Here is a 26,337-nt window from a genome sequence, read left to right on the forward strand (position 1 = left end):
TGTCTTAATATGATCTATATCTTAAATTTTTTATTGAACCTGTAATAGAAGAATGATGCTACGCAATACAAGATAGTACTCACATAGCTAAGTTTAAGTATCACATTTAATTTCATTAAGTAAATAAAATTTCAATTATAAACAAATTATCTTCAAACGCATGTATCGTTTCTTATGTTTATTTCTCAAATAGACCAAAAGCATTTATTATCACTGTACTTAAAAACAGTAACATTTCGTTATAATATTTTATTTGGAAACATTTAATATATATATGATTTTAACAATACATTTACATACACCTATATGATTATCAATAGAAATAATATTGATTGTTATTCATTTGTTGATTTGTAAAATTTTTTTTAGAAATATAAAGCAAAGTAAATGCATTATTTATAAAAAAAAAACAAATAAAATAAAAAATTATGTAATGAAATATATAAATAGAAAAATTAGTCTATACCTGTACACTGACATATAAGCTGTACATACATTTATTACACAAGCTGTACATGTAACATAAAGGAATAATTATTTTCATTTTTTAATCGTTTTCGATTTATGAAGCAAAAATTATATATATACATATATACACATGTGTATACATTATATTTATATATATATATATATATTATATATAATTGTTGCTTTATTAATCATAAACGTATAGGTACATATACATATGTATATGTGTACTTATGTGTTGTAATTACGTAATAGGAATACAACTCTCTTTTTTTTTACATTTTCCTATTACCTTTTGTACATTTGTTATATACTTCGGAGACATATCATTGTCCTATGGTTGCATTAAATATTTAAACACTATTGTAGTTTTATATATATGCGAATAGAATAATTTTACAACAGTTTAAGAATAACAATCAAAAGCTAAATCAATTCTATAATATTTCTTTTATAAACAATTATAGTAACATTTTAACTAGATAATTTCGAATAAATCTTGTCAACTTCTGCTATTACATCGACGATTATTATCCACCTTATTATCTGTAATCAAATAATTATAATCTGCACTTTATCAGAGAACCTACTATTCGTACATATAAAAATTTATATTAGGATAATTTCATTATTTCGAAATCGATCAATTTTTTAAGTAACATTTCTGTTTTTCTACAAAATCAAATATGCAATAGTCCTTAGTCTCAAATAGTAAGTAAAAGGATCGAACAAACGTTTTATCGAATTAACTGTTTTTTTTTCTGTTCTATTCAATCTTATATTTTCGAGATATAAGTTGTTTATCATTCTTTTATGATTTTCATCGAACAATGATAATTACAAAACAGTCTAAAATCAATAATATACATAATTCAGATTTTCATTGTGTTTGATCAAGAATAGGTGTTATTATATTTATTGCTAACAATAATTAATCACTGTGATGTCAAACGATCATATAACAAGCAGATATATGAGGTCATACGTGGCGTAAGTATCGCGTGCACATACATATATGGTTAAATTTAATCGATATTTATCATGTCATAAATCATATTGTACTGACGTATACTGAAAGAGAAAAATTCAAAGAATGTATCACAAAGATCCTTTTACGTACGCCTATTCAAGATTAAAAATTAAAGCATATATAATTTTTCACACAGAAATATTATTACAAAACATTATCGAATTCGAAAGGAATTATTTGAAGAACAAAATTAAAGTATCATTTCATAATGATACATTCAATATTTTTTGAAAGTCAAAATTTGTATAATCGGGATGATATACATATTAAATTAAAATTACTTAATATATTTACTTATATAAAAATCACTTATATGATAACAAAAAATATATAAAATAAATATAAGTATATCTATGTCCTTTTGTTTAAATGGTATAAAAAATAGATAATACCATTTAAGATTGAAGATATTTTTCATTTTTGCTAATGCATAAACATTTTATAAAGATATTATGTTGTTAGAATTATTGATCTTGTAATTTTGTTCCATCCGATCGCAAAAAATACCTACAAAGGAATTATACTTGATATATCGATTCTGTATTACATAAATTGATAATTTCTAGTTGTATTTAGCTTATTCTAATATATAAAAATTTATCATACCAACCTATGGATACTACACAGTTAGAATTCAGAAACCAATTTTTTTTTTTTTATTCTAATCCACCTTCCTCTTCTAATTTTGAGAGGAATTTTGGTACTCTGTAATTAGGCTCTACTTGACGAGCCAAGTCTATCAGGCATAATAATTTCTTTATACCAATAAATATACTAGAATCAGAAGAAAAAGATAAGTTATTTTTTCGTATATAAAAATAAATAATTGTAATTTAATAATATGTTACCGTTTTCCTTGAAGTTTTCCATGTAAAGATGCCATTTCTTGTTTTGTGAATAAATCTACTTCTTCCAAGACATTTAAGAGATGTTCGGGTGTAGATAAATTAGGAACGTGAATGGTACTACTAAATGCTGATAGTACTTCCATATCATCCAAAACTTGTCTGCAATGAACAAATGAAATATATTATGTAGGTATAAATATTTATTTGTTTGTATATGATAAAATATTTACCTGCGACTTGAAGTGCAAAGAATCAATAATTTACGACCACGAGGTGGTTGCTTCTTTAATAAAACAAGAAGCGCTTGCAATGTTAAATTCGAGTAACGTGGACCAATAGGGCCATAATCTAATAAACGTTCAATATTGTCAACCAAAATGCAACTAAGTTGCGAACGATATGCATCATCAAATACCTACAATATATTATTGTATATAATATTTTAATTTATTTATCCATGTTAATATAAATTAAAATAATTATATTACCTTTCGTATTGACAGACATTTCGCAGATTCTGTGAAGCCAACCATGTCTTCTGGAGTGCAAACCTTAACGAATGGAAAGTCAGAATTCTTAGCAATTTGTGCTGCAAGAGCTGTTTTTCCACTGTTTGGAGGTCCTTCTAAGAGAACTGATACAAGACCTGAGCTTTCCGCGGCACGTGCTTCTTGTATATAAAGCATACCATCAGATAGAATTTCAGTAACTGATCTTCCCCAAGAAATAATACCGCGAATAAGTAAGTGATCAAGAGCTTCTGCGCTTGTACCAAATGCCTAAAAAATTATTCAATGAATATATAAGTGTGTGTGTGTGTGTGTGTATATTATTATTATTATTATTATTATTATTATTATTATTATTATTATTATTATTATTATTATTTCATTTAATTTTGATGAATTGTTTACTTTTTTATGATTTAAATTTACTTACTGGCTTAACGTCATTTTCAAGAGCATGTAAAAAGTCGGATCTAGCAACCATAAGTTTTTCCATTGCAGCTGGATCTACTTCAACTTTACTTGAAGCTTTGATTAATCTATTCATGGCTGTACTTTGGGCTGCTCTTACGAGACCTTCTAATTCAGCACCACTAAAATTCTTAGTTTTTACTGCCAATTCCTTTAAATCTACATCAGGTGATATTTTCTTATAATCCTTCATTCTAGATGTATGAATATTAAGGATTTGCAATCTTCCATTTTCATCCGGTAAACTGATTTCCATTTGTACCTTTAAATATCAATTATTAATGTAGACATATACGATGTTAATATATTTGCTTATATATTTTTTTACCTCCAATCTACCAGGACGTAAAAGAGCTTCGTCGATCATATCTCGTCTATTGGTCATACCAATAACTAGTATATTATTTAATTGTTCAACACCATCAATTTTTGCAAGTAGCTGATTGACGACTGTATCATGCACTCCAGTATTACCAGCTACACTGCCTCTAGATTTGCAAATAGCATCAATCTCATCAAAGATTATAATATGTAATCCACTGTTTGGACCGAGCTGCAAATGATTTTATATTATAATAATTAAATTCTATAATTGCAATTATTAATATATAATATTAAATAAAGCATATATACCCTCTTTTCTTCATCTTCTGCATCAGCAAATAATCGTCTAACATTAGCTTCACTTTCTCCAACATATTTATCTAAGATTTGTGGACCATTAACTATTTTTGGCTCTCTTGCATTTAACATGGTACCTATCTGCCTTGCCATTAATGTTTTTCCTGTTCCTGGTGGACCATAAAGTAAAATACCCTTAACGTGTTTGCAACCTAATTGAGTTACAATTTCTGGTGGGAAAACTCTTGATGCAAATGCTCTTCTGAAGATAGCACTGAACTCCTTATCTAAACCACCAATCCCCATCTTTTGGAAATCCCAATCTGGATTAATAATTGACTGTCGAACAACTTTCCCTTTTGCTTTTCCAATAAGATTTATACTTGAATTTTCTGCTTTCTCAAATTGTATTACAGTATCACCCAAGCAACGACCCATTTCTGTCTTTTTTGGTGTTGGATTTTGCCCTGATTTAAGAGCAGAAAGATCAGCAGCTTCTAAACTTTTAACAACAAGGCCAAGCATTTTTTTGTCTTTAAATTGAAATACCAGCTGCTGACCCACGGTGAATGCCTGTCCCGAAAAGCGCAACAGGAAATCTTTGGCCATCTCATCTGTATTATATGGTTCCAAAGATGTCCTAGAAAAAAAAAAAAAAAAATATATATATATATATATATATATATACATAGAGAGAGAATACAATATAACATCTCTTGTTCGATAAGAAAACAGATATTATCATAATGATAAACAAGACATACGATTTTTTTTGTAAAAAGTCAGCTTCCAACACAATAGTACATAAGCATTCAGAACTAGATGTTGGATCAAAGTAATAAGGTCGAACTTCAATATCTTGTCCAAGAGAAAGCGTAGCCCACTTTCGTTGAGGCAAGCTAAATCCAACCGCTCCATGAGGAACCTCATGATGATGCTTCACAGTAAACACGAAATGCTGATTCGGACCAGTGGATACTTCTATATGTCTAAAGAATACATATAAAATTGGTTAGACTGATAGAATAATTGATTGACATCAAATTTTTTGTATATAATTAAAATATAATTTTACTTCACATCCTCTGGAAAGTCATCAGGATTAATAATAGCACAGTTGGTGAGACTAAGCTCATCAGTAGGACATCTCAATGCTTTCATCCGCTGTAAAAAGTTATAATGAATTCAAGTTAAATTTAGTACTTTATGTATAATAGAATTTATGTACAGTATTGATGTAATACAAGACAGGTCATTCAACTGTTTCATTAATAAAAAAATTAATATATTAAAAATAATTAAAATTAATAAAAAAAATTATATATTAAAAACTTGAATATAATGAAATTATTTTAGTATAAATCAATATGCAAAGTTTAATATTGAACTTACCATAGCTAACGTTATATTTGACAGGAACGTGCAAACTGAGGCCCCTATGCAGTATGGAACCTGCAATGCAGGCGAGTAGTATTACCGCTACTCGAGCATAAAAATCCCTACTACTATAAAATATATATTCTCTAAACTAAGGAATTGTATTACTGAAATGAAATATTTTTAATGTTTCTATGATTATATAACGTAAATCAATGACTTGTGAAAAATTTTATATGACATTTTTAACGATTGAAGATATTGAAGTATAGGGATTATATTCTTAGAATATTTGTTATCCTGTGTGCTTGTAGGACAAAATAAGCAAACAATCAATAGGTTCTGATCAGCTGACGAATATTCGTTCTATGTTGAAAATTATTGATTTTCTTAAATGCGATAAGATCCTTTATAGCACTTGTTAGGATTATCACATACAATATAACCTTATAATAGTTTTATATCGTACTTCACTAAGAGTAATTTATAAATATACTTCATCTGAAATTGTACATAAATTTATGTGAGTCAGCAATAATGTTCATTTATAAATAGAAATTATTTAATATTCCACGAATTTATGGTGTTTACTAAAAAATAAATATATTAGAATATAGATTGTTAACGATCTATAAGTAATATATCCAAAAATTTCGATTGATTCATATTATATAAAAATAATTTATTCAAAAGCTTCTGGAGGTACATCATTTAATGTATACATTTTTGTAAAATTAGTGATTGCACGTCTTATATCCCAATTAACATCCTCTAGAAATTTTAAACTAAATGTTGAATTCATTGACGTTAGTTCTTGTAAAAATACAATTAGTTTCTTTTTTTCTGATGGACTAAATATAGTTGGGACAAATACACACATATTTTTAATGTCATGTTTCATTTCAGTATTAATTTGTATTAGATTATTAGAGTAAGGTCCATCAATAAAGTACTGATCATTAGTTATACAATATTCGTTATCTTCTTTACCAACTATAATAAATGTTCTATTGAATACCATAGGAAGAAAAGAAATTTCCTTATAATAAAATAATCCTTGTATGGATATGGCTAAGAGATTATTACTTTCATATAATAAATCTATGTTAAATGTACGAATATCGTGTGATGTGGGAGGTTGGCGCCTCAATACTGATATTATTTTATCAGGACCACGTAATAAAAATTCATGGCATTTGGCATAATCCACAAATTTGAGTAAATTTCTATTTGTAACAAATGATTTAGCTACTTGCTTATGCACATAATTTGTACCAGCACCTAAAGTCATAGAGTAAAATGCATTTTTATCATAGAGACCATTCATGATTGATCTATCTTCTTGATCATACATTAAAAAAAAATGTTTCACAAATTGTTTTATTAATGGCAATTTAGAACCATCTTTAAGATAATGAGTTTGTATATTTGGTATAAATTTCTTCTCCATACCTATTATTACTCCGTCCAATTTCTGTAAATGTTGAAAGATATTTTTTACAGCTTGTACATATTCTTGTGCATTTTTATATTGCGTACATAAGGGATTTCCATCCAACCAAAGTTCTGTTATCTTAAATTCAGAAAAATAACGTAAATATTCAACATCTAATATTTGATTATATCTTAAATCTAATTTAGTTAAATGAAAATTAAAGAACTTTTCAAATAATATAATGGCTGTCAAATTGTTATGTTTCAAACTTAACTCGCGAACGGATAATTTCAATTCACGATTATTGCCCATGACACCTTGTTTGGCACATCTTAAAACAAGATGGAATATCTTTGGTATAGATATCGGACAAAATATTGAGCTTAATAATCTGTCATTTTCAAAATCATCTAGATTAAGTATCTTTTTCACTGATTCATATCTCTGGTATAAAGATTGTGCTATTACTTTGTTAGGATTCAATGATAATTCTCGTGTATTAATGAATCCTAATATAATATCGATATATATTTCATAGCCACCAGGTAATGCTATACACAAGCATTGCTTTACAAGATTCTCAATAGCACCAGAATTACATTTAGCCAGAAAAGTACTTTTATTTTCATTCTCTCTTTTATACATAACAGGTAACAAAATTTCTGGTTCGCAGGCATTTATAATGGCTTTTAATATCTCTGCTTTTCCGTGTGGTTGGCAATTTAATACAATAAACTTATGCCATAAATCTTGACGTGATGCTAAGGCAAGTTCTTCAGCATCAAAGGATGGCTTGATATGTGTCAATCGTAGAGGTTCACCAGTAACATCATTGTTCTTTAACGTTGACATTGTCATTGACACTTGTCGCTATAAGATTATCGTAAATCTTATTTAAAAGAACACGAATTAGACTTTAACAAATATGTTTCGACCCACCATTAGGACTAAGAAATGAATAATTTGTATAAATAATTTCATTCATATCGTTTATGTGAAAATATCGTTATACTCATGGATATTTTGTTGTAGATATTAGGTTAAAGTAACAATTTTCTTGGTTAAAATTTATTTACTTCGATCTACCAATGAAATCGAAATTTTTCAATCGAGAAACTACACGATTGGTGCGTTTTATTTAGTCGATCTATCGACAAACCTCTATCGATATTAACTTTCAATATTTCTGTATTTTTACACAAGAGTGCGCTGAAATAAAATCTTTATATTAGTAAGAGTATTTCTTCTTTGTCATTAGTGTAGTGGTAAGGAATTTGATATAGTAGTGGTTATCAGCAAAGTGCGATTAGAAGCAAGTTCTCCGAAGGAGTATACGGTGTCAGAAACGTTAGTTTTAATCGATTCTTTACGAGTGATACCTTTTGGTAAGTGATTATATATCTCTCTAATTATTATTTTTTAATAAATCGAAAATAAACGTAACGTTACGGGTTGAGGCAAAGTTTTATCGATTTTCTACTTTATGCTGCTTCGACATTTACTTGAGTGCCATATAAAGTGTACTTATTTTAATCACGTTTGTTAATTTCACTTCGTTCCTCGTTAAAGGGAAGTGAGTATCTTCGTTTCCTCCTTTGACATTATTTTTAATATCATATTATACGCATAAACTCTTTTGAAATATAGTACTTTTTACATATCAAAAATTCTTCTTTAAGATTTTATAAACAATTGCATTCCATTAAGAAGATATGTCATTTTATTATTCTACGAAGTAATTCTCTTATTATAATATTCTTTGTATCTTTTATGAGTTACTTTAACAATTGTCTTCACAGTATTCTATATTTTATTGCATAGGTTAGGATCCCTATAGTCATCTTTTATCATATCCTGTTTCATATATCTCTTCCATATTATCATATTTGCCATTAAATTTCAAATTTTCTAAATATTCTTTGAAAATTTAATTAAAATAAAAAACAGAAAAAAAAAGAAAAAAAGAAAAATTATAAACTACGGAAAATTTTATTTTTAATTCGTATCTGTAGAAAATAATTGAATAGATATCGATGAATCATTACATATCAAAGTGATTGATACAGATTGAAAAATTTATTTTTATAATACAAATATAAATATAAATAACGCTTGACATTGTCATTATTATTAGATAATATAAGGTATATAATTCTAAGAAAAGAAAAGAAAGGAACATTAATTATTATGATATGAAATAATTTATATAATAAAGATAACAATGTAATCTCTATTTATTTATTCGTTATTATCTATCATATTAGTAATGTAAATTTAATCCTCTCACGTATGTAGTTGATAGAAAGTGAATAATATTGCGCAACATAAAATATTGCACAATAATATCGATCGGGGTCATTTAAGTCGAAGAGGTCAAGCATATTGGCAAAATCAAAAGCAAATTGGGAAGAATCACGAGATTTTTTTTTGTATTATTTATTTTATTTTATTTTTTTTTCTTTTTTTTTTTTTTTTTTTTTTTTTTTGAACGACCGATTAATTCGCAAAGAAGGGTCTATATACCGTTTGAGAGCGGATGAAACAAATGTCGAAAAGCGGCACTTAAAAGCATACGTTCCATGTTTACTAATTGCTATGACGTATCTATGCGTCATTACATATCTAACAATAAGTGTCTTGAAATATTGATTTTCTCACGTTGTTTGCACATTAACCGCAATGTTGTATCATCGGTAAGATTTCTCATAAATTTCTCTTTTTTCTTCCTTAAAAAAAAAAAAAAAAAAAAAAAAGAACCCCTAATATTAATCGACATTCTTAAATATAAATAATAATAAATAATATAAATAACAAGAAAGGTTAAAATCAATTGAAACAGATCATTATTCTCGGTAAAAAAAAATTCGTCGTAATGGAATTATTCGCACGAAAGGCATCCTTCATTATTCACAATATTTTATTAACGTAGCATTTCTAACGATTGGGAAGTCGTATTAATAGGAACGACGGTCTCTCACGCATGCTAATGCAATCTTCATACATTACGCACGTTCGCAATTGCGATCATCGATCGACGAAGCTCTTCATTACTTTCTCATTGTCAGTGGAGAAAACTGCATGTAGTATGGGTTTCAAGGTGACGTACATTTTTATTCGAAAAAAGTCTTCGTTGCATATGAGATGTAAATATTTATTTCGAAAGTCCCCCCCCCCCCTTCCCCCGACCATCTAACGCTTCACCCCTTTTTTTATTTATTTATTTATTTATTTATTTTTTTTTTATTATATTCTTTTTTTTTCCTATCGATCGAGATATTTATTAATTATATATATATATATATATATATTTTTTTTTTTTATAAACTTATTTACATAATTTTATATGTATCTCGTACGACCTACTTTTCATTATCTTTCATTACTTCAACATTTCTTTTATTACTCCATTGGAATGTTCCTTTCACGTTCGGTTCGCTCATATGCGCCGATCGACCGTGATCTTGGCGTGAAAGATCGGGGGAGTAAACGTGTTACCCCGTCGTAACTTGGAAGCGAGCCAGCTATCTCAAGGACAAGGACAAAAGCATTCGATTGACATCCTAAATCGGGTCTACCTCGATCTCCTTTTTATCCTCCGATATACTTTATTATGGAAATTGACAAGTATTGAATTTTCACTTATATCTGTTTATTTATTATCGAGATTAATCGAAGTTGGGGTAACATTTTCTGTTTTTTCTTTTTTTTTTTTTTTTTTTTTTTATTTTTCTTTTTCCCCCTCCTCCTCTATGAAAATAATAATTCATTCGTATACGGAGTACGTAACGTTTAATATCTTTCTTTGATTAGACACGAATATACATCGTAAAGTTTAGCTGGACGTATCTTAAACGACATTAGAAATTACTGACAATTTGATAATAATTAAAATGACTTTGACGATAGGTGATGCGCATCGTTCGTCATTCAAAGTTCGTCGTAACATGTTATAGTATCGTCAAAAATAATTCCCAAAGTTTTACGTACCACTCTTGGAATAAATTCATAGATATATATGTACGTAAGTGCATATACAGTAGGTATAGTAGATAGGCTAGGTATACATATATCGCAATGCCTGGCTATATCCGAGTTTTATCACTGGCATGATTCGCATTAAAGAAATGAACGCATTAAAAGAGAATGAACGATCTTCGAGAGGGAGAAAGATAGATAGATAGATAGATAGATAGATAGATAGATAGAGAGAGAGAGAGAGAGAGAGAGAGAGAGAGAGGGTGAAGAAGGAGAAAAAAGAAAGAAAGAAAGAAAGAAAAAAAAAATCCGGTGTTTCCCAGGAGCTATGAAATATTTCTTAAATGAGAATCGACCTCACGAAAAAAAAATTGCCTGCTGGATGATGATAGTCTCGGGAGAGAGAAAATTCCTGACCTGTACATATCTCGTCGTGAAACCCAGCTGATCGTTGCGGTGCGTACAGCATTGACGTCTCGGGAAGCGAGCAGAGAGAGAGTAGGGTTGCTTCGTCGATTTCGGCGCGTGCTTTTAGAGAGGGTTGCAGACGTATAAAATATGTGTAGGTATGTGTGTTGTTGGCGTGTGCGCGTGCGTGTTTGTGTGTGTGTGTGTGTGTGTGTGTGTATGTGTGTGTAGATAGATAGAGGTAGGGGAGAGAGATAAAGAAAGAGAGAAAGAGAGGGGGGGAGAGAGAGAGAGACAGAGAGAGAGACGAGTGGGTGGTTCGCGTCTGCGCATTTTTCGGTGGGTCGCTCGGTCGCTCGGTCGCTCGGTCGCTTGTACTGTGCTTCTCGTTCCCTCGTCCTCGGGTATTGATTTCCGTAGAAGGTTAGGACGCGGCTTAGATGTGTGTTGTCTACGCTACCGTTAGCAGCCAGCTACGTTTTCCGTAACGTCGCGCGCGTATTCGTGGGCCGGCCTCCACCTCCACCTCCACCTCCACCTTCTCTCTCTCTCTCTCTCTCTCTCTCTCTCTCTCTCTTTCTCTCTCTCTCTCTCTCTCTCTCTCTCTCTCTCTCTCTCTCTCTCCTCTTTTACGAAGAGTCGCGAGTTCCCAAGTGTTGCGCCAACTTTCGCCATCCTCGTTGGTGTTTCTACTGTCAGAGGAGAACGCGTGGTGCCTGTCTTCTTGTCTTCGAGGAAGAGAGCTTTAACTCTGTTTGTCTGTCAGTTTTATCTCCTTTTTTTTTCCCTTTTTCTCTTTCACTCTCTCTTTTTTTTCTCTCATGTCGCATTGGTTCTTTCATCTCGAATAGTTTAATTAATAAATTCGCGTTCATTCATTTACGACATATTTATCGAGTTAATTTGTTATAATACGAATTAGAATGAGATCGATGTGATATCGTTTTCGATACCTTACGTTATTTATTTACTTCTTTATTTTTTTTGTTCTTCTCTCTTTCTTTGTGTTACAGGATGCATTATCATTGGACACAGTAACACGTGAGAGATCATAAACCGTCTGATTTCTTTCTCTTCGTATTTGAAAGAAAAGAAGGAATACACGAGGAAGAGATTCCTCGTTAAATAGAAGACTTCGATTTAACCGGATAGGCCCAACCAGCGCTTCGGGGCACCTTCCGAGATGCCTGCACCAACGTCAGCGGCGGGTGCGGCCGAATGTGGCCCACCTCGCACCGAATTGCAAGAATTACAGCTGAAGGCCGACCAGACCACCGATGAGGTAAGCGTTCGATTAACAGTAACATATCTCTAACATAAACTTTGTCCTTTCGTTGTAGAACGCGATTAGTTCGATCCGATCATAGATTTTTCTTCGTTACGTAAAAATATTACATACTTTGCGAAAGAACATACTTTCATCGTTTTATCGAACGATGGAATTTTTATTTTACTCGTACGATCTTTTTCTCTTTTCATTATAAGTTCTCGAATTCCAACGTATCGACGTATTTATATTTCACATTTTTTTTATCTTTCATGAATAAAATGTGATATACGTCATTTATTTATTTTTCTTTTTCACCTTTTTCTTTTATATTTTTCTTTGTTGCTTCAAAAGTCTTCCGCGATAATAATAAGCATTTCCTTTTATTTCAGTCCCTGGAGAGTACGAGGCGTATGCTGGCATTATGCGAGGAGGTGAGTTCGTCTCGTCGCTTTCCCTAAAGAAACATCTCTCTTTCGTATAAGGATAAAAATGAAAGGAAGAAGGATAAAAAAAAAAAAATAAGGAAACGAAAGGAATCCCCTTCCGCTATCGCATATTAACCCTTCATCCTCGATCATCCTTGATTACTAACTAAAATCCTCCGTATCAGAAATCTCCGTTTTTCCCGCCATATTTCGTACGGGTTCTAACTTCTATTCTTTTACGGTAAAATTCCCTCGGTTCTGTCTCTCGTTTTTTAATAAGCTAGATCGAAATGTTCTTTTCTTAGATTATCAAAACAAAACAAAAAAAAAAAAGAAAGAAAAAAACAAGAAAAAGAAAAAAAATCAAAGAAATTAAAAGGGAAATCGAATATAATATAAACGGTATTTATATCGTTAGAGTATAATGAAGGGTAGTTGTGAAATAGAGGAACGTCCCCCATTTCTATTTAATAATAATAAAAAAAAAAAAAAAAAAAAAAAAAAAAAAAAAAAAAAAAAAAAAATCAAAAAGAAATAGAAAATACGTGCAGAGAGACGAGGAGATGCTCCTCTCTTTTTCTTATCGTTTCGGAGAGGAAGAATACAAGAAAAGATGAAAAAGTAAACAAGAAAAAGAGAAAAAAAAATAATAATAACAACAAGAGAGACGGCGGATCTTTGTGGAATAAAGCGAGAATGACCGTTCTCAAGAAAAAATTATATAGAAAGGAACGAGGAAGAGAAAGGGGAGGAAAGTGAAGAAAAACAGAAACAAAAAAGAAAAGGAAAGAGGTTAAATAAAAATTGGACAAAAAGAAAAAAAAAACAAAAAAGAGAACAAAAGGGGAAAATGGAAAGAAGAAGAAAAGAAAGAAGAAGAAAAAGAGGAAGAAGAAAAATGTGACGAAGAAAAGGAGAGGTAAAAGAGAAAAGTGAAGAGGGAAGAAGAGAAAAAAAATAATCGTTAAAGATCAGACCATTGAAGTTATCCGAGGCATAAGGAAATCAATGAAAGGTACGACGCGTGGAAAAAATTTAGGAAAACGCGTGGAAAATGTATTTCTCGGGAGCGTGCATTAAAATGCTCTCGCAAAACACGACATCTTTTCCGAATTTTCGAAAAGCTTCGATCCAGTCTTTTTCTATATACATATATATATATATATATATATATATATATATATATATATATACATATGCCTATGTGCGTATACACGTATATATACATATGTAGGTTATGTATTATGTATGCATATACGTATACGTTCGTTCTCTTTTTTCTTTTTAAAATTCCTATTCTCCCTATCTGTATCTGTCTCTTCCTTTTTTTTTTCTATCTATCTATCTATCTATCTATCTATCTATCTATCTATCTATCTATCTATCTATCTATCTATCTATCTATCTATCTATCTATCTCTCTTTCTCTCTTTAAATTCTTTCTTTATTTGTATCGGAAAGTGTTAGCACTGCAGGAGCATTAAAGGCTTTACTTTTACTACTTCGGAAGCCTTGGCAAGATTTACGATTCGAAGGAAAAGCGTATATAGAAGAAAGAACGGATAACGTATACACAATGACGTAGAGAGAACGAAAAAAAATTATATACGTATTATATACGTAATAATGAAATAAAATGGCGTCGATCTTCTTCCATGACGACCTCAATTATTATTTCGTGACTATAGAAAGATAGAAAAACTTCGGTTTTTTTCTAACTCGTTTTTTCCCCATCTTTTTTTGTCCTTTTTTTTTTCTTATCTGGGATAGAGCCAGGGTAATTGTTCACGCGATTTAACGCTTGCTACGTTCAATCAAATACAAACGTGATTCACATTGTTTTCGTGATCCGCCAACTCGGTGGGCAACAAGCGTTTATTAATAACGTTCGAGTTCGTAAATATATATACATATATGACGAAGATCGGAATAACAGTGTGTGTTCCGTGACGACGAGAATTACAAATAGATATCGATTGATTTGTTGCGCGACCCTTCTCCTCGATCATTCTTATTTTCTTTTTCTTCTTATTGATTTATTGTTATATCTTTTCCTTTTTTCTTCTTTACTTTATTTTTTTCTTTTTTCTTTAATAATATTTAAAAGAAAATTCAGTTGTCTTTTATTTATAAATTTCTTATTTTTCTTCGTGAATTCTCTCGGTGACCGACGGTTAACACAATAATTTCGTTCCGACGTTTGCAAAAGAAATCGATGTGGACGTTGAGATGAAAGAAGCGAGACGAAGGATTTCCCACGACGAATATGTGTATATATATATATATATATATATGTATGTGCATTTTTGTATGTGTATGTATATGTATATTCGTGCGCGTAAATTCTGTCTCTCTTTTCTCTCTCTCTCTCTCTCTCTCTCTCTCTCTCTCTCCTTCGTTTAGTTTCGTGTTTTTTTTTTTATTATTTTATTTTTTATATTTTTATTATTTTCCGATAAAATATAGTATTTTATCTATTGTTTTCTGTGTCTGTTGTACGTACGTATATGTGTTTACGTAATTATGCGTGTATTCTTCCATTATATAAGTATATATTTACAGTTTGATTTCTTTTTCTTTTATACGTTCTTTTATACGTTCTATTTACATAAAGAAAGTTGCGATATATATATATATATATATATATATATATATCTTTATGTGTTCCTATTTTGAGTGAATCTTTTTTTCATAAATGTATTTTCTATCGTAATTTGCATCTTGCTTTTGATTTATTTACGTGATTCAAATGAATTGATCGTTCCGCGTGTCGTTTTGATGTCTCTATTTTTCCTTTTCTCCATTTTTCTTCCTTTTTCTATTTATCTAATTTTTCATTTGTAAATTCTCAAGAAATTATGCGGTGTTCGAATATTTTACATACTCTTTATTAATGTATATATGAATGTAAAATTATATTAGGTCACGAGAACCGTTCTCTTATCTACGTTTCGTGTACGTAAATATTTATTATATAAATGATACTTTTTAATATAAGTAAGTTTCTTTCGTAAGAACTCGTAAGTATTTATGAATGGTACCTCATTCACGTACGTAATAGAATTGTTTCGTAATTGAATTTCTACGAAAAATGAAATTATACGTGGAGGATATCGTTCATCGATATTTTTCCTCTCTCGACAATGCTGACTTCTTCACCTCATTTCTCTGTTTTCTTTTATTAGTAACCTAGCCGCGTTCCAATCTCTTCTCGAGCCTGCGCGACTTCTCTCGCGCTTCTTCGTATCGATCATCGACGATTCGAGTATTCCGACTTGGAATTAAATAGACGAGACTAACGCGATTGTAATTTACTTAAAACGTATTTGTTTGTACTTTTATATATATATACATATATATACATATATACATATATACATATGTATATATATATACACATAAACTGAGGTAATTTTGTGAAATTCGTGACATTTTCCATTTTAAAATATTTTAAAAATATATTTAATAATAAAACTTGTACATTGCGAGAAAAAAAAAAGTCCAGAGAATGCCACGAATTTTGCAAATTAACCTCGTATATATGTAGATACGTGATAATTATCTTACGCCGAATTAAACAAGTTGACACGATTTGGCTTTAAATCATTTCTTTTATCTTTACTAAGTCGAGACGAATCGTAGAAATGAAAATGGTTTTATACCACGACCGATATAAAATCATATCGAGAGTTTAGATGTAGATTTTCTTATAGGTCACGTAGGGCTCGAAGAAGAAATCGGTACGATTCGGATTTCCTTCACTTTTCTTTTTTTTTTTTTTTCTTTCTATGTCAATTGATTTTAGTTGAAGTTATCTTTTATCCTAGTTCTTATCCGATCGATATATATATCTTTATATATATATATATATATATATATATATATATATATATATAAGATATATATCATTGGTTCATTAAAGACGTTGATCGGCCAAAATGACGTAAAATCGAATGTCGATATTGTTCAATTTAAAAGTCGCTAGAGACGAAGGAAAACAAGGATTTTCTGATTTTTCTTATGATGGACATCGCATGTCAACAGACGAACTCATCGTCGTTTCAGAGAACAAGGTAAACTCTTGATACACGTCGCAAGTGAGACGTATGAACTCTTAGACACGCTAGAAAGAACACGAAACGGAATGAAATAAGAACGAACAAGAAAATGAACAGAAAATAACAACATGATAAGAAAAGAAAAGAAAAGAGAAGAAAGGAAAAGAAAAGAAAAGGAAGAACGTACGACGAGTAAATTAAAGAGGAAGATGGTTCGTCGTGGATACGACGGTATGTGTGTGTGCACGCGTCTGTATGTGTGTGTATGTATGATTATCGCATGTGCGCGCGCGCGCGCGTAAGAAAAAGAACGCGTCATTTAAAAACGTATGCCGAATATTTCTTTCGTCTTTTAATCCGATATCTCACGTATTTAATCAATCGACATTTTCTTTAAAGTTCGGACGGAAAAGACGTACACGGTCGAATATTTATGAAATATAAAAGGACAGAAATGAAAATTCGAAAGGAAAAGGAGAAAAAAAAAATAAGAAAAAAAAAAAAAAAGAAAAAAAAAACAGGAAAGAAAAAAGAAAAGAAAAAGTAGAGGTGTCGCTGGCAACCCAAATATATGTTATTATATGTGGCTGTAACCGGGCCTCTCGATAGATTGTCCGTTGCAGAATGCGTAAATATCTATATATCTATATCTATATAACTGTATCTTATAAGCGTGTATTCACGTGTACGATTGTGTGGCCGCGTGTGTCTGCTTGCCTGACCGGCAAATAACTATTATACATACATGCCTGCTTATGCCCATGTGACCGCCCGCCCGCCCGCCTGCCTTGGTAAAGTCACATCAGACAAAACGAAAATCGAAATTGATCGATCTCTGGAGCATACTTGACATAAAGATCTCTTCTATCGAACGAGAACGTCTCTTTTTTCTATTGTACTTTTGCTCCTCGATAAGTATTTGACAAACGGAATGAGTTGTCCTCAATTCTTCCTACAATTTTTATATATATATATAGAAATTGTAATTTATATATATATATATATCAGACGTATAGAAAAGGAATTGCGGTATTTCAAAATTAAAAATTTTTTATCGACGTTCTCGAGTTATTTACAATTGACATTGTTAGAAAAAAATTTTGTTTTTTCTATCGACTTTACTCTGCCTGTCTGTCTTCGCTGCCTGGCTGCCTGAGTGTTTGCCTGTCCCCCTCCCCCCGTCTTTCTCTTTCTCTCTTTCTCTCTCTTGCAAGCCTATCCACTATACTCCCTTCTCAATGCATCGTACCATTGTTCTCTTATAACGAACGAAAGGAATCATTTTCTAAATTCCAGTTTGACATATCCATGGGATTTAGATTGTTTATTAGTCGAAATAGATCGTCCGAAGAAAAAAAAAAAAAGAGAAAACCAGACAAAAGAGGAGTTAGATCTTTTCAAGTGACACTTGTCAATGTCAACACGTACTTTCAATTTCTTCGGACTTCTTTTTTTTCGTCTCACGTTTCATGAACAAATCTATCCCATATATATATATATATATATATATATATATATATATATATATATATATATATGTATATATATATAGTATCACGTTCACACAGATTTCAACAGCGTAAACGAAATGAAAAATCCATCGAGGGATTTATCGATTCGTTGCGATCACTTTCGAACGCGGGTGGTTTTCACATTCGGAAATATCTAAAAGAAGAAAATAATAATTATTGAAATAAGTGAAATGCCATTTTAAAATAAAACAAAGATAACCACCCGTCATAATTGATTTTATCGCGATAATCCGGCTAAAGATACACGGGCGAATTGCATTATTGTATGTATGTATCTTCTTTAGCCGGATCCATTGCTTACATTTTCCACTATCTTCTTTTATTTCTTCCATACCATGCACATTTGATGCACTGAAAAAAAAAAAAAGAAATAGAACGAAAAGTCAAGAAATACGCACGCTTCACACCTCGTGACGAAAAAGGGAACGTATAAAATAATTATCGCATTAATATGCAGAAGAAAATATTTTCGTTACTATTAATTGTATCATTATTATTGTCATTAATTTTGGATTTCTTTTTCATCCCCCCCTTTCCCATCTTTATTTTCATCTCGCACGAAAATAAAAACAATGAAATTCATTCTTGCACGAAACCAAAGAAGAAAACAATGGATGGGTGTAAAGATAATAAAAATGCAGCTAATATCGCGAAGGGAACTTTGGAAATATTCGGGGAGTTGATGATATCGTAAGTCGAGAATGCATAAGCTTCGAGTCATGCATTACATACCCTCACCACCCCTAACTCTCAACCCCGTTAGTGTGGAAGCCCCGTTTGAACAGGGGATTTGCTTCGATCCATCGCTAGCTGGTTCATTCACTTCTCTTTTTCATCCCACGCTCACTCGACGATTTCAAGCGCATCGATCTTCTTTCTACCTAAGCCACCCTCTTGCTACCCTATTACCAAATTCTTCTCCTTTTTATAAAAAAAAAGAAAAAAAAAAAAAAAAAAAAAAAAAAAGAAAAAGAAAAAGGAACCCTGTCCCGTGGTCCATATGAATTTATGTGTGTGTGTGTATACCTATTACTTTGCATTTTGTTTGGGTGTTCTCAACGAACGGGCTAATTTTATCTTCGATGGAACTGCACTCGTCATTTCTCTTCGGCAATATTTCTTAAACTCTTCTCCCACTTCCTTTCATTCCATGTTCTTAAACTTATTTCTTTTTTTTACTTTGTTTCTTCGGTTCGGTTTTTTCTCTCCTCTTTCTGGTGTCTTTTTCTCTCTTCCTCTCTCTCTCTCTCTTTCTCTCTCTCACACACACACACGCACATATATACGGGCGCTTGGAAAAAAACGCATACTGGAACAGAAAAGGGTGTATATATATATATATATATACACGCCCACGTACATTCATACACATAACTACGCCACCCTCTTCTTTCACAATCGTGAAGAAATGAGAGAGCGAGAGGGATATAATCTTTCGTAGTTCCCTCGAAGAAAAATTAATCGAGCTAAGGGAGAAACGGAAAAAGTGTGACAAACAAACAAACAAACAAAACAACAATAAAATAGAGGGAGAAGCTAATCTATAAAACATGATTAGGGTTGCTTTAATCGCGTTTCTAACATACGTGGATTTTACGGGAATTGGGGGAAAAAAATAAATAAATACATAAAAATAAATTAGAAAATGAAAACGCGTTATCCTTATGAGATGTCGCATCGTGACAATTCGGCGCGAATGATTCTAAACGATTTTTCATTGGATATGGAATGTTACGGTCTGCAAACAAATATTAAACAAAAACAAAATCAACAAAGAATAAAGTACACAAGCAAAAAAAAAGAAAGAAACAACGGCGACGACAGTAACAGCAACAGGAACAAGTACAAGTACAACAACATCAACAACTACAACTACAACTACAACAACATCAACAACAATAACAACAACAACAACAACAACAACAACAACAATATCGTCACGACCGGTAACAACATCAAGAACATCTACAGCTAATAATAACAAGTCTGATATATACATACAAAAAAATATATATATATATCTTAATATATAATATGAGATTCATACACACACGTATATATATATATATATCGCCATATATTATATATATATATATATATATATATATATATATATATACTCTCTGGACCCTATACTCTTATTGCCTGCCTGCCTGTCTGCCTGACTTATCTGTCTGTCTGCCTGTCTGTCGTCTATATCTGTCTGTCCATTTAACTCGACTACCTCTCTCTATCTCTCTCTTTCTTTCTATATATATATAATATATATATATATATAAATATATACATATATATATCTCTCTCGCTTTGTTGAAAAAAAGATATATAAAAAAAAAAACAAAAAAACAAAAAAAAAAAAGAAGTAAAATAAACTAAAATTCACAGGCAGATTCGCCACCGTAAACGCGTCAGAAGCGACAACATTTCGTGTTTTGTCAACGCAGGCCGAGATTATTTTTTTAACAAGACCGCACGAAGAAAACGGACACAAAAAAAATGGAAAACAATAAGAAAGATTGTACTCTACCCTCACTACTCGTAAAAAGAATCTATTGGTACGCGTAAGATCCAACACCCCCATCACCCACACCCACTTCCCCCCCCCCCCCCAATCACCTCTCAATAACCAAACACCTATTTCTATACGCCCGGATTTTTTTTTTATTACGATCGTCCATCTTTTCCGCTCGTTTGTCCATTTACTTCTATGTTACATCCTCCGTATCTTTTTTCTACGTATATATATTTACATACAATATATATATATATATATTTCCCGATATCCTACGCTGTATATCGCTGAAAAAATACTACTACTAATATTACTACTACTGTATACTTACTACTACTGCTACTGCTACTACTACTACCACTACTATTACTACTACTATTACAACTTCTACTATTTATTATTACTGCTACTGCTACTGCTACTATTACTAATATTACTATTACTACTGCTACTATTACTATTACTACTACTGTTACTGCGACGGGAACTACTTACTACTGTTACTAATACGGATACAACAGCTACTACTACTGTTACTACTAGGGCTACAATTACTACTACTACTACTGTTACTACTACTAAAAACAATTCACTAACACTGGTGGTGGTTGTCTGTGTTGTGCTGCCTCTGTCTGTCGTAGAGCAAGGAGGCTGGCATCCGCACTCTGGTCGCGCTCGATGACCAGGGAGGTGAGTGGAATCGCTTTTTAGCAATTAAGTCAAGATAAACTCATATATATCTACACGAAACTTACAACGAAACTTACACACAAGCATCTACTTAATTATCTCTATCTTTTTCTATTTCTTTTTTTTTTTCACTCTCTCTCTCTCTCTCTCTCTCTCTCTCTCTCTCTCTCTCTCTCTCTCTCTCTCTCTATTTCTGTCTCTGTCTCTGTCTTTCTATCTTTCACTTTCTTTCTCCCACTCTATCTCTATTTTTCTATCTTCTCTGTCTTTTTCCTCTAACATAAATATATAAATATATATATATATATATATATATATATATATATATCAATGTACATATTTATATATTTACTAATCTATTTCTCTTTCTCTTATAAAAGTAATTTTTAACGTTAAACGAGAAAGAAAAAGAGATAAGAAATCTTCATGAGAATAAACACGTCGAAATAATCGAGAAAAGGGGAAGAGGGTGGCTGAATGAGGGAGAAGAATTACTACTATTAATCTTAATAGTTCTATTTCTTTTTCTCTCTCTCTCTCTCTCTCTCTCTCTCTCTCTCTCTGTTTTTCTCTCTCTCTCTTTTTCTTTCTTTCTTTCGTGATATTTACTTATTTCGCGAGATTTGTTCGTTATGACGAACCCGCAATCCGGCCTCTCCCCCCTTCATCCCTGTATCTGGAATAAATCCAAAAAGTAAAAGTACGACCAGCTGTAGAACATGGAGACAACGAATACGCAGAATTTCTTTGGTCTCGCGCTCATTCGATAATGTAGTCGTAACACGATTTATATTACACTATTCTAATTATTATTACTATTTCTATTTCTATTATTATTATTATTATTATTATTATTAATATTATTATTATTATTGTTATTATTGCTGTTGTTGTTATCAATATTATTTTTTTTCGTCATTGAAAATATGTTAGATGTGAAGTAAGAGCAGTACTTTATTTTTTACGAGTAACCTGTTGTTGTCAATGTCCCGCACGAACAATCGGTTCATATTAATTGTTCTCTGTATTTTTTTTTTCTTTTTTTTTTTTTTTTTTTTTTTTTTTATAATTTTCTCTAGTCTCGTTTTTTCCATTTACACTATATATTTATGAGCGGTAAGGTTAAGAGAGCTGGACAAATCGGTAAGATATTTTTTCTCTTCTTTTTTCTATGAGAAAATATTTTCATTTTTTTTATTATCAGAATACGATCCCGAAACTCGATTCAACGATAAACGAACAGCCAACTGCCACTAAACAGGTTTTTTCGTTATACATATAGACTATATATTTATTAATACTCTTATCTCTATTGCAAGTAGTTGGTACTTTTTTTTTTCTTTTTTTTTCTTTTTTTCTATTTTAATACTTACGTTCCTTTTCCATTTAATCACTTCTTGGCCCCAGCCAGACTGCCCCCCCCACCTCTTTTGTATATTTACTAAAGCATACCCTTTTAACACCGCCTAATCACTAACTATATAAACTACTGTTACTAATGTTAATAACAATCTACCATTCATGACACACTACGACACTGCCAGAATAAACCTAATTAATCAGTAGTAATGATTAATTATTCTAAATCGATGACGACACCAACTAACAATTAGCATCAGTGGTCTATCTCAGTATTTATTAGCATCCGCTGCTGCTATCGCTGCTGCTGCTGCTATTGCCAATATTGGTATCTATATATATACATAAAAAAAAAAAAAAAAAACAAAAAAAGAACAAATGATTATCCCGTTTTTCAGTATTTAAAACCTTCCAGCTTTATCTCTCTATCTGTTTCTCTTGTTTTCTTTTTTTCTTCGTCCAGCCCTCATTGATCGGGAAAACAATATGAACTTTTCACTTGTTGCCTTCCTCCGTCTATATGTTTCTCCTCATTTATTTTCTTTTTATTCTTTGCCTTTTTGTTTCTTTATTTAAAAAAGAAAATTTCTTTGAAGTTTCGTTTCTTTCCTTTCTCTTTTTTTTTCTTTTTTTTTTTTTTTTTTTTTTTTCTACGAAAAGTTCGCTCGTTCAAACGAAAAAAAAAGAGAATGTCTGATGTAAAGACCATAGACCAAGGATCAACCTCGTCCAAGTTTTGTCCTTGAAATTTTCCTCGCGCTTTTCTCTTTAGTACTCTATGCCCGCACAAATAATAAATAACATGAAGCGTGCGATATATATATGTGTATATATATATATATATATATATATATATATATATATATATATAGTGTAATCGTATATGTGTATGCATATATCTTGCAGGCGCATACGTATGTATTATTAAATTTCCCCTGTCTTTTTTACTTTTCACAAATACTACACATGTTCTTCTTTGGATTGTGTACTTATATATATATACTCTCTGTAGCCTCACACGAAAGCTTTTAGCTGTGTCGCTTTGAGTCAACGTGTAATACCTACGTATATTATATCTCTATATATATATATGTATACGTATAATATATTTACAAGCCTATATATTCGTATGTATATATATATATATATGTATATGTATATGTATATGTATATGTGTATGTATATGTATATGTATACATATATTACGTTTATTTAGTGTAAAACCCCCGAAACCGTATTTACATACTTCGTACACGTCTTAGAGGTAGATGTCTGTCTCTGTCGTATATAATATCTATTATATATTTTATATATATATAATATTATATATATAATATATATTTATTCTTTTACTTTTTTTTTCACTCCTTGGTTGAACCTCTGCATCTCAAACGTACTATTGTCAACCGTTGTCTTATCACGTAGGTATTAGTTCAAGTCCGTGTTTTGCATTATAAGAAGCGAAAGCATATATGGTGGCACGTTGTAAGCGATTAGAACGATTTATTGCAATCGCGATTAGATAGATCGTCACGGTGCACCGTTAAAGAATATTTCTGAATAATCAATGAAAAGCATCGGCCAATCGCGATTCGTATCGATTTTTCACATTTTTTTCTTTTTTTTTTGCTCGGTTTATGTGTATCTTATTTATTACGTTCATAATATCAGATACTCGCATTCATCATCTTCATCATCGACTCATTATCATATTTATTATTATTGTTTATACAATTTTACTTACAATTGATTTTCCATTATCTTCTTTCGATATATTATTATTATAATTTTGTCGAACAAGATGGTCCAATGTCGGTATGTTAATTATATGACAACATTTAATATATTAATAAACGATAGTGACTATTCGTTTAATTTGTGAATTATTTCTAGATGACCATCTTGCTCGAAATATTCTTTTACACGTTATATATATATATATATATATATTCTTTTTGTTGCGAAATTTCTTTCTTTTTCTTTTTTTTTTACAGCAGCGTGATACGTCTTGTCTTAAGATTTCTTTTCTCATTTGGCTTTTATTTTTATTTTATACAATTTGTATCATCATTAATTTAGTTTATACGAACTATCGATCATTATAGTCCACAATAGCTTTGTTTTTTTTTTTTTTTTTTTTTTTTTTTTCTAATTTTCTTTTTCTTTTCTTCTTTTTTCTTTTGTTAATATATAATAGCCATTGACAGGACGTGCACGCGGTGTTTTCTTGTTTTGTATAATTTTCCAGTTATTCACACGAATCACTCAAAGATCTTTCATTTCCGTTAACGTGTGGGCCCTTTCGACCCCATCATAGAGCGAGGATGTCGCAGCGAACACACTGATGATGTTAGACCACCAAGGCGGTAAGCAGTAATCACCAAGTATTAAAACTTCTCTTTAAATTGAACGAAATGAAAAATCAAAGAAGGGATAAGAGGATTGAAGACTTGGAATTTTATATGTACATAGAGAGACCAAAAAAAAAAAAAGAAAAACATAATGTGGATGAGAGGTGAAAGGAAAAATCGTCGAAGTTGTCTCTTTTCTTTTGCTAATTTTAATTTTTTTTTCCCCTCTCTTTCGTTTTTCTTTTTTTATTTTCTTTTGTGTTCCTGATTATGGTTACGATTATTACGAGAAAAAATATATCGTGCGACGAGCTAATTAATAATCCCCGTCCTTTAATTAACGTAGGAATATATGCAGTAAGAAGAATATACTATAGTATGCTTTTACAATTAGAATATCCGTAGTACTTACGACTTTCCTTCGTTCTTAAAAAAAAAAAAAAAGAAAAAAAAAAGAAAAAAAAAAAGAAAAAGAAAAAAAGAGAAAAAAGAACAAAACAAAAAAAAGAAAAAGAAAAAATGAATTTTTCTTTTTTATTCATTCTCTTCTTTTTATTGCATCAGGAGGGCGAATCGAATTTCGAGCTATCGAAGAGAGCTCAAAGAACGTAAACGGATTACAATCATATGTCTATCTCAGTGATATGTAATTACTTATCAACTAATTGGATATTAATTATCCGATTAATTATCATCTCCATTTTACTACCTCTGTCTTTTTCCATTAATCCTTGTGTCTATTGAATCATTATCCCTCATGCGTAATACATCCTTTTATTACATCCACTAATAATTACAGCTCAGTCTTACTATCTGCAAGGAAGTCTCATAGGAAAAAATGAAAATTAAAAAAAAAAAAGAAATAATAAAAAAAAAAAAAAAAAAGAATAAAGAGGAAAAGGAAATCATCGCCCACTATTTCTACCATTCTTTCTAAGACCGCCGTCATTCATTACTTATTTTCATTCGATGCCTGGCTATTGATCGGGATTAATATTTTT

At 31.0% G+C, this 26,337-nt stretch overlaps 3 protein-coding genes across 10 annotated transcripts in view; 1 reads left to right on the forward strand and 2 right to left on the reverse strand.

The window, feature by feature from the left end:
• Positions 1–88: 88 nt before the first annotated feature.
• On the reverse strand, positions 89–5,489 carry LOC124946685 (vesicle-fusing ATPase 1-like). Of its 3 annotated transcripts, XR_007100158.1 has the most exons (12): positions 5,337–5,489; positions 5,020–5,108; positions 4,709–4,933; positions 3,957–4,584; positions 3,652–3,876; positions 3,286–3,585; positions 2,835–3,125; positions 2,577–2,761; positions 2,347–2,505; positions 2,109–2,272; positions 1,891–2,005; positions 89–1,014 (listed from the first exon to the last, which is right to left on the reverse strand). XR_007100158.1 is itself a non-coding variant. In XM_047487739.1 (11 exons), exons 1-10 carry the CDS (start codon positions 5,337–5,339, stop codon positions 2,155–2,157), a joined length of 2,223 nt encoding a protein of 740 aa, XP_047343695.1. In that variant the 5' UTR covers positions 5,340–5,489; the 3' UTR covers positions 89–1,014; positions 2,109–2,154. The 3 variants fall into 3 exon arrangements, 2 of the variants coding, with proteins under 2 accessions (XP_047343695.1, XP_047343694.1); XM_047487739.1 differs by lacking the exon at positions 1,891–2,005; XM_047487738.1 differs by having other exon boundaries at positions 89–2,005.
• Positions 5,490–5,982: 493 nt separating this feature from the next.
• Positions 5,983–7,856, reverse strand: LOC124946688 (nuclear RNA export factor 1-like). 2 transcript variants are annotated; one of them, XM_047487753.1, is made up of 3 exons: positions 7,696–7,856; positions 6,774–7,626; positions 5,983–6,602 (listed from the first exon to the last, which is right to left on the reverse strand). In XM_047487753.1, exons 1-3 carry the CDS (start codon positions 7,735–7,737, stop codon positions 6,004–6,006), a joined length of 1,494 nt encoding a protein of 497 aa, XP_047343709.1. In that variant the 5' UTR covers positions 7,738–7,856; the 3' UTR covers positions 5,983–6,003. The 2 variants fall into 2 exon arrangements, with proteins under 2 accessions (XP_047343709.1, XP_047343708.1); XM_047487752.1 differs by having other exon boundaries at positions 5,983–7,626.
• Positions 7,857–7,989: 133 nt separating this feature from the next.
• LOC124946698 (synaptosomal-associated protein 25-like) overlaps positions 7,990–26,337 on the forward strand; it is a 30,234-nt gene continuing 11,886 nt past the window's right edge. The window contains exons 1-4 of one of the 5 annotated variants that reach the window (XM_047487778.1): positions 7,990–8,141; positions 12,153–12,421; positions 12,799–12,840; positions 21,578–21,626. In XM_047487778.1, the coding sequence (XP_047343734.1) occupies positions 12,323–12,421; positions 12,799–12,840; positions 21,578–21,626 (190 nt within the window). In that variant the 5' untranslated portion in view covers positions 7,990–8,141; positions 12,153–12,322. Of the gene's footprint in view, positions 8,142–11,516; positions 11,901–12,152; positions 12,422–12,798; positions 12,841–21,577; positions 21,627–25,302; positions 25,352–26,337 lie in introns of those variants that run through there. The other 4 variants (XM_047487777.1, XM_047487779.1, XM_047487780.1 and 1 more) reach the window with 4 other exon arrangements.

This window comes from Vespa velutina, chromosome 2, assembly GCF_912470025.1.
Source record: "Vespa velutina chromosome 2, iVesVel2.1, whole genome shotgun sequence".
In the NCBI taxonomy this organism is placed as follows: Eukaryota; Metazoa; Arthropoda; class Insecta; order Hymenoptera; family Vespidae; genus Vespa; species Vespa velutina.

What these genes read in the sequence shown, in the direction of transcription:
- LOC124946685 (XM_047487739.1), bottom strand. An exon ending in GACTTTCCAGAGGATGTGAA is followed by an intron (nt 4,934 to 5,019) that starts GTAAAATTATAT and finishes TGTATTCTTTAG; the next exon opens with ACATATAGAAGTATCCACTG. An exon ending in TTGAAAATGACGTTAAGCCA is followed by an intron (nt 3,126 to 3,285) that starts GTAAGTAAATTT and finishes ATAATTTTTTAG; the next exon opens with GCATTTGGTACAAGCGCAGA.
- LOC124946688 (XM_047487752.1), bottom strand. Translation starts at nt 7,737, where the DNA reads ATGAAATTATTTATACAAATTATTCATTTCTTAGTCCTAATG. An exon ending in TTCATTTCTTAGTCCTAATG is followed by an intron (nt 7,627 to 7,695) that starts GTGGGTCGAAAC and finishes ATAATCTTATAG; the next exon opens with CGACAAGTGTCAATGACAAT.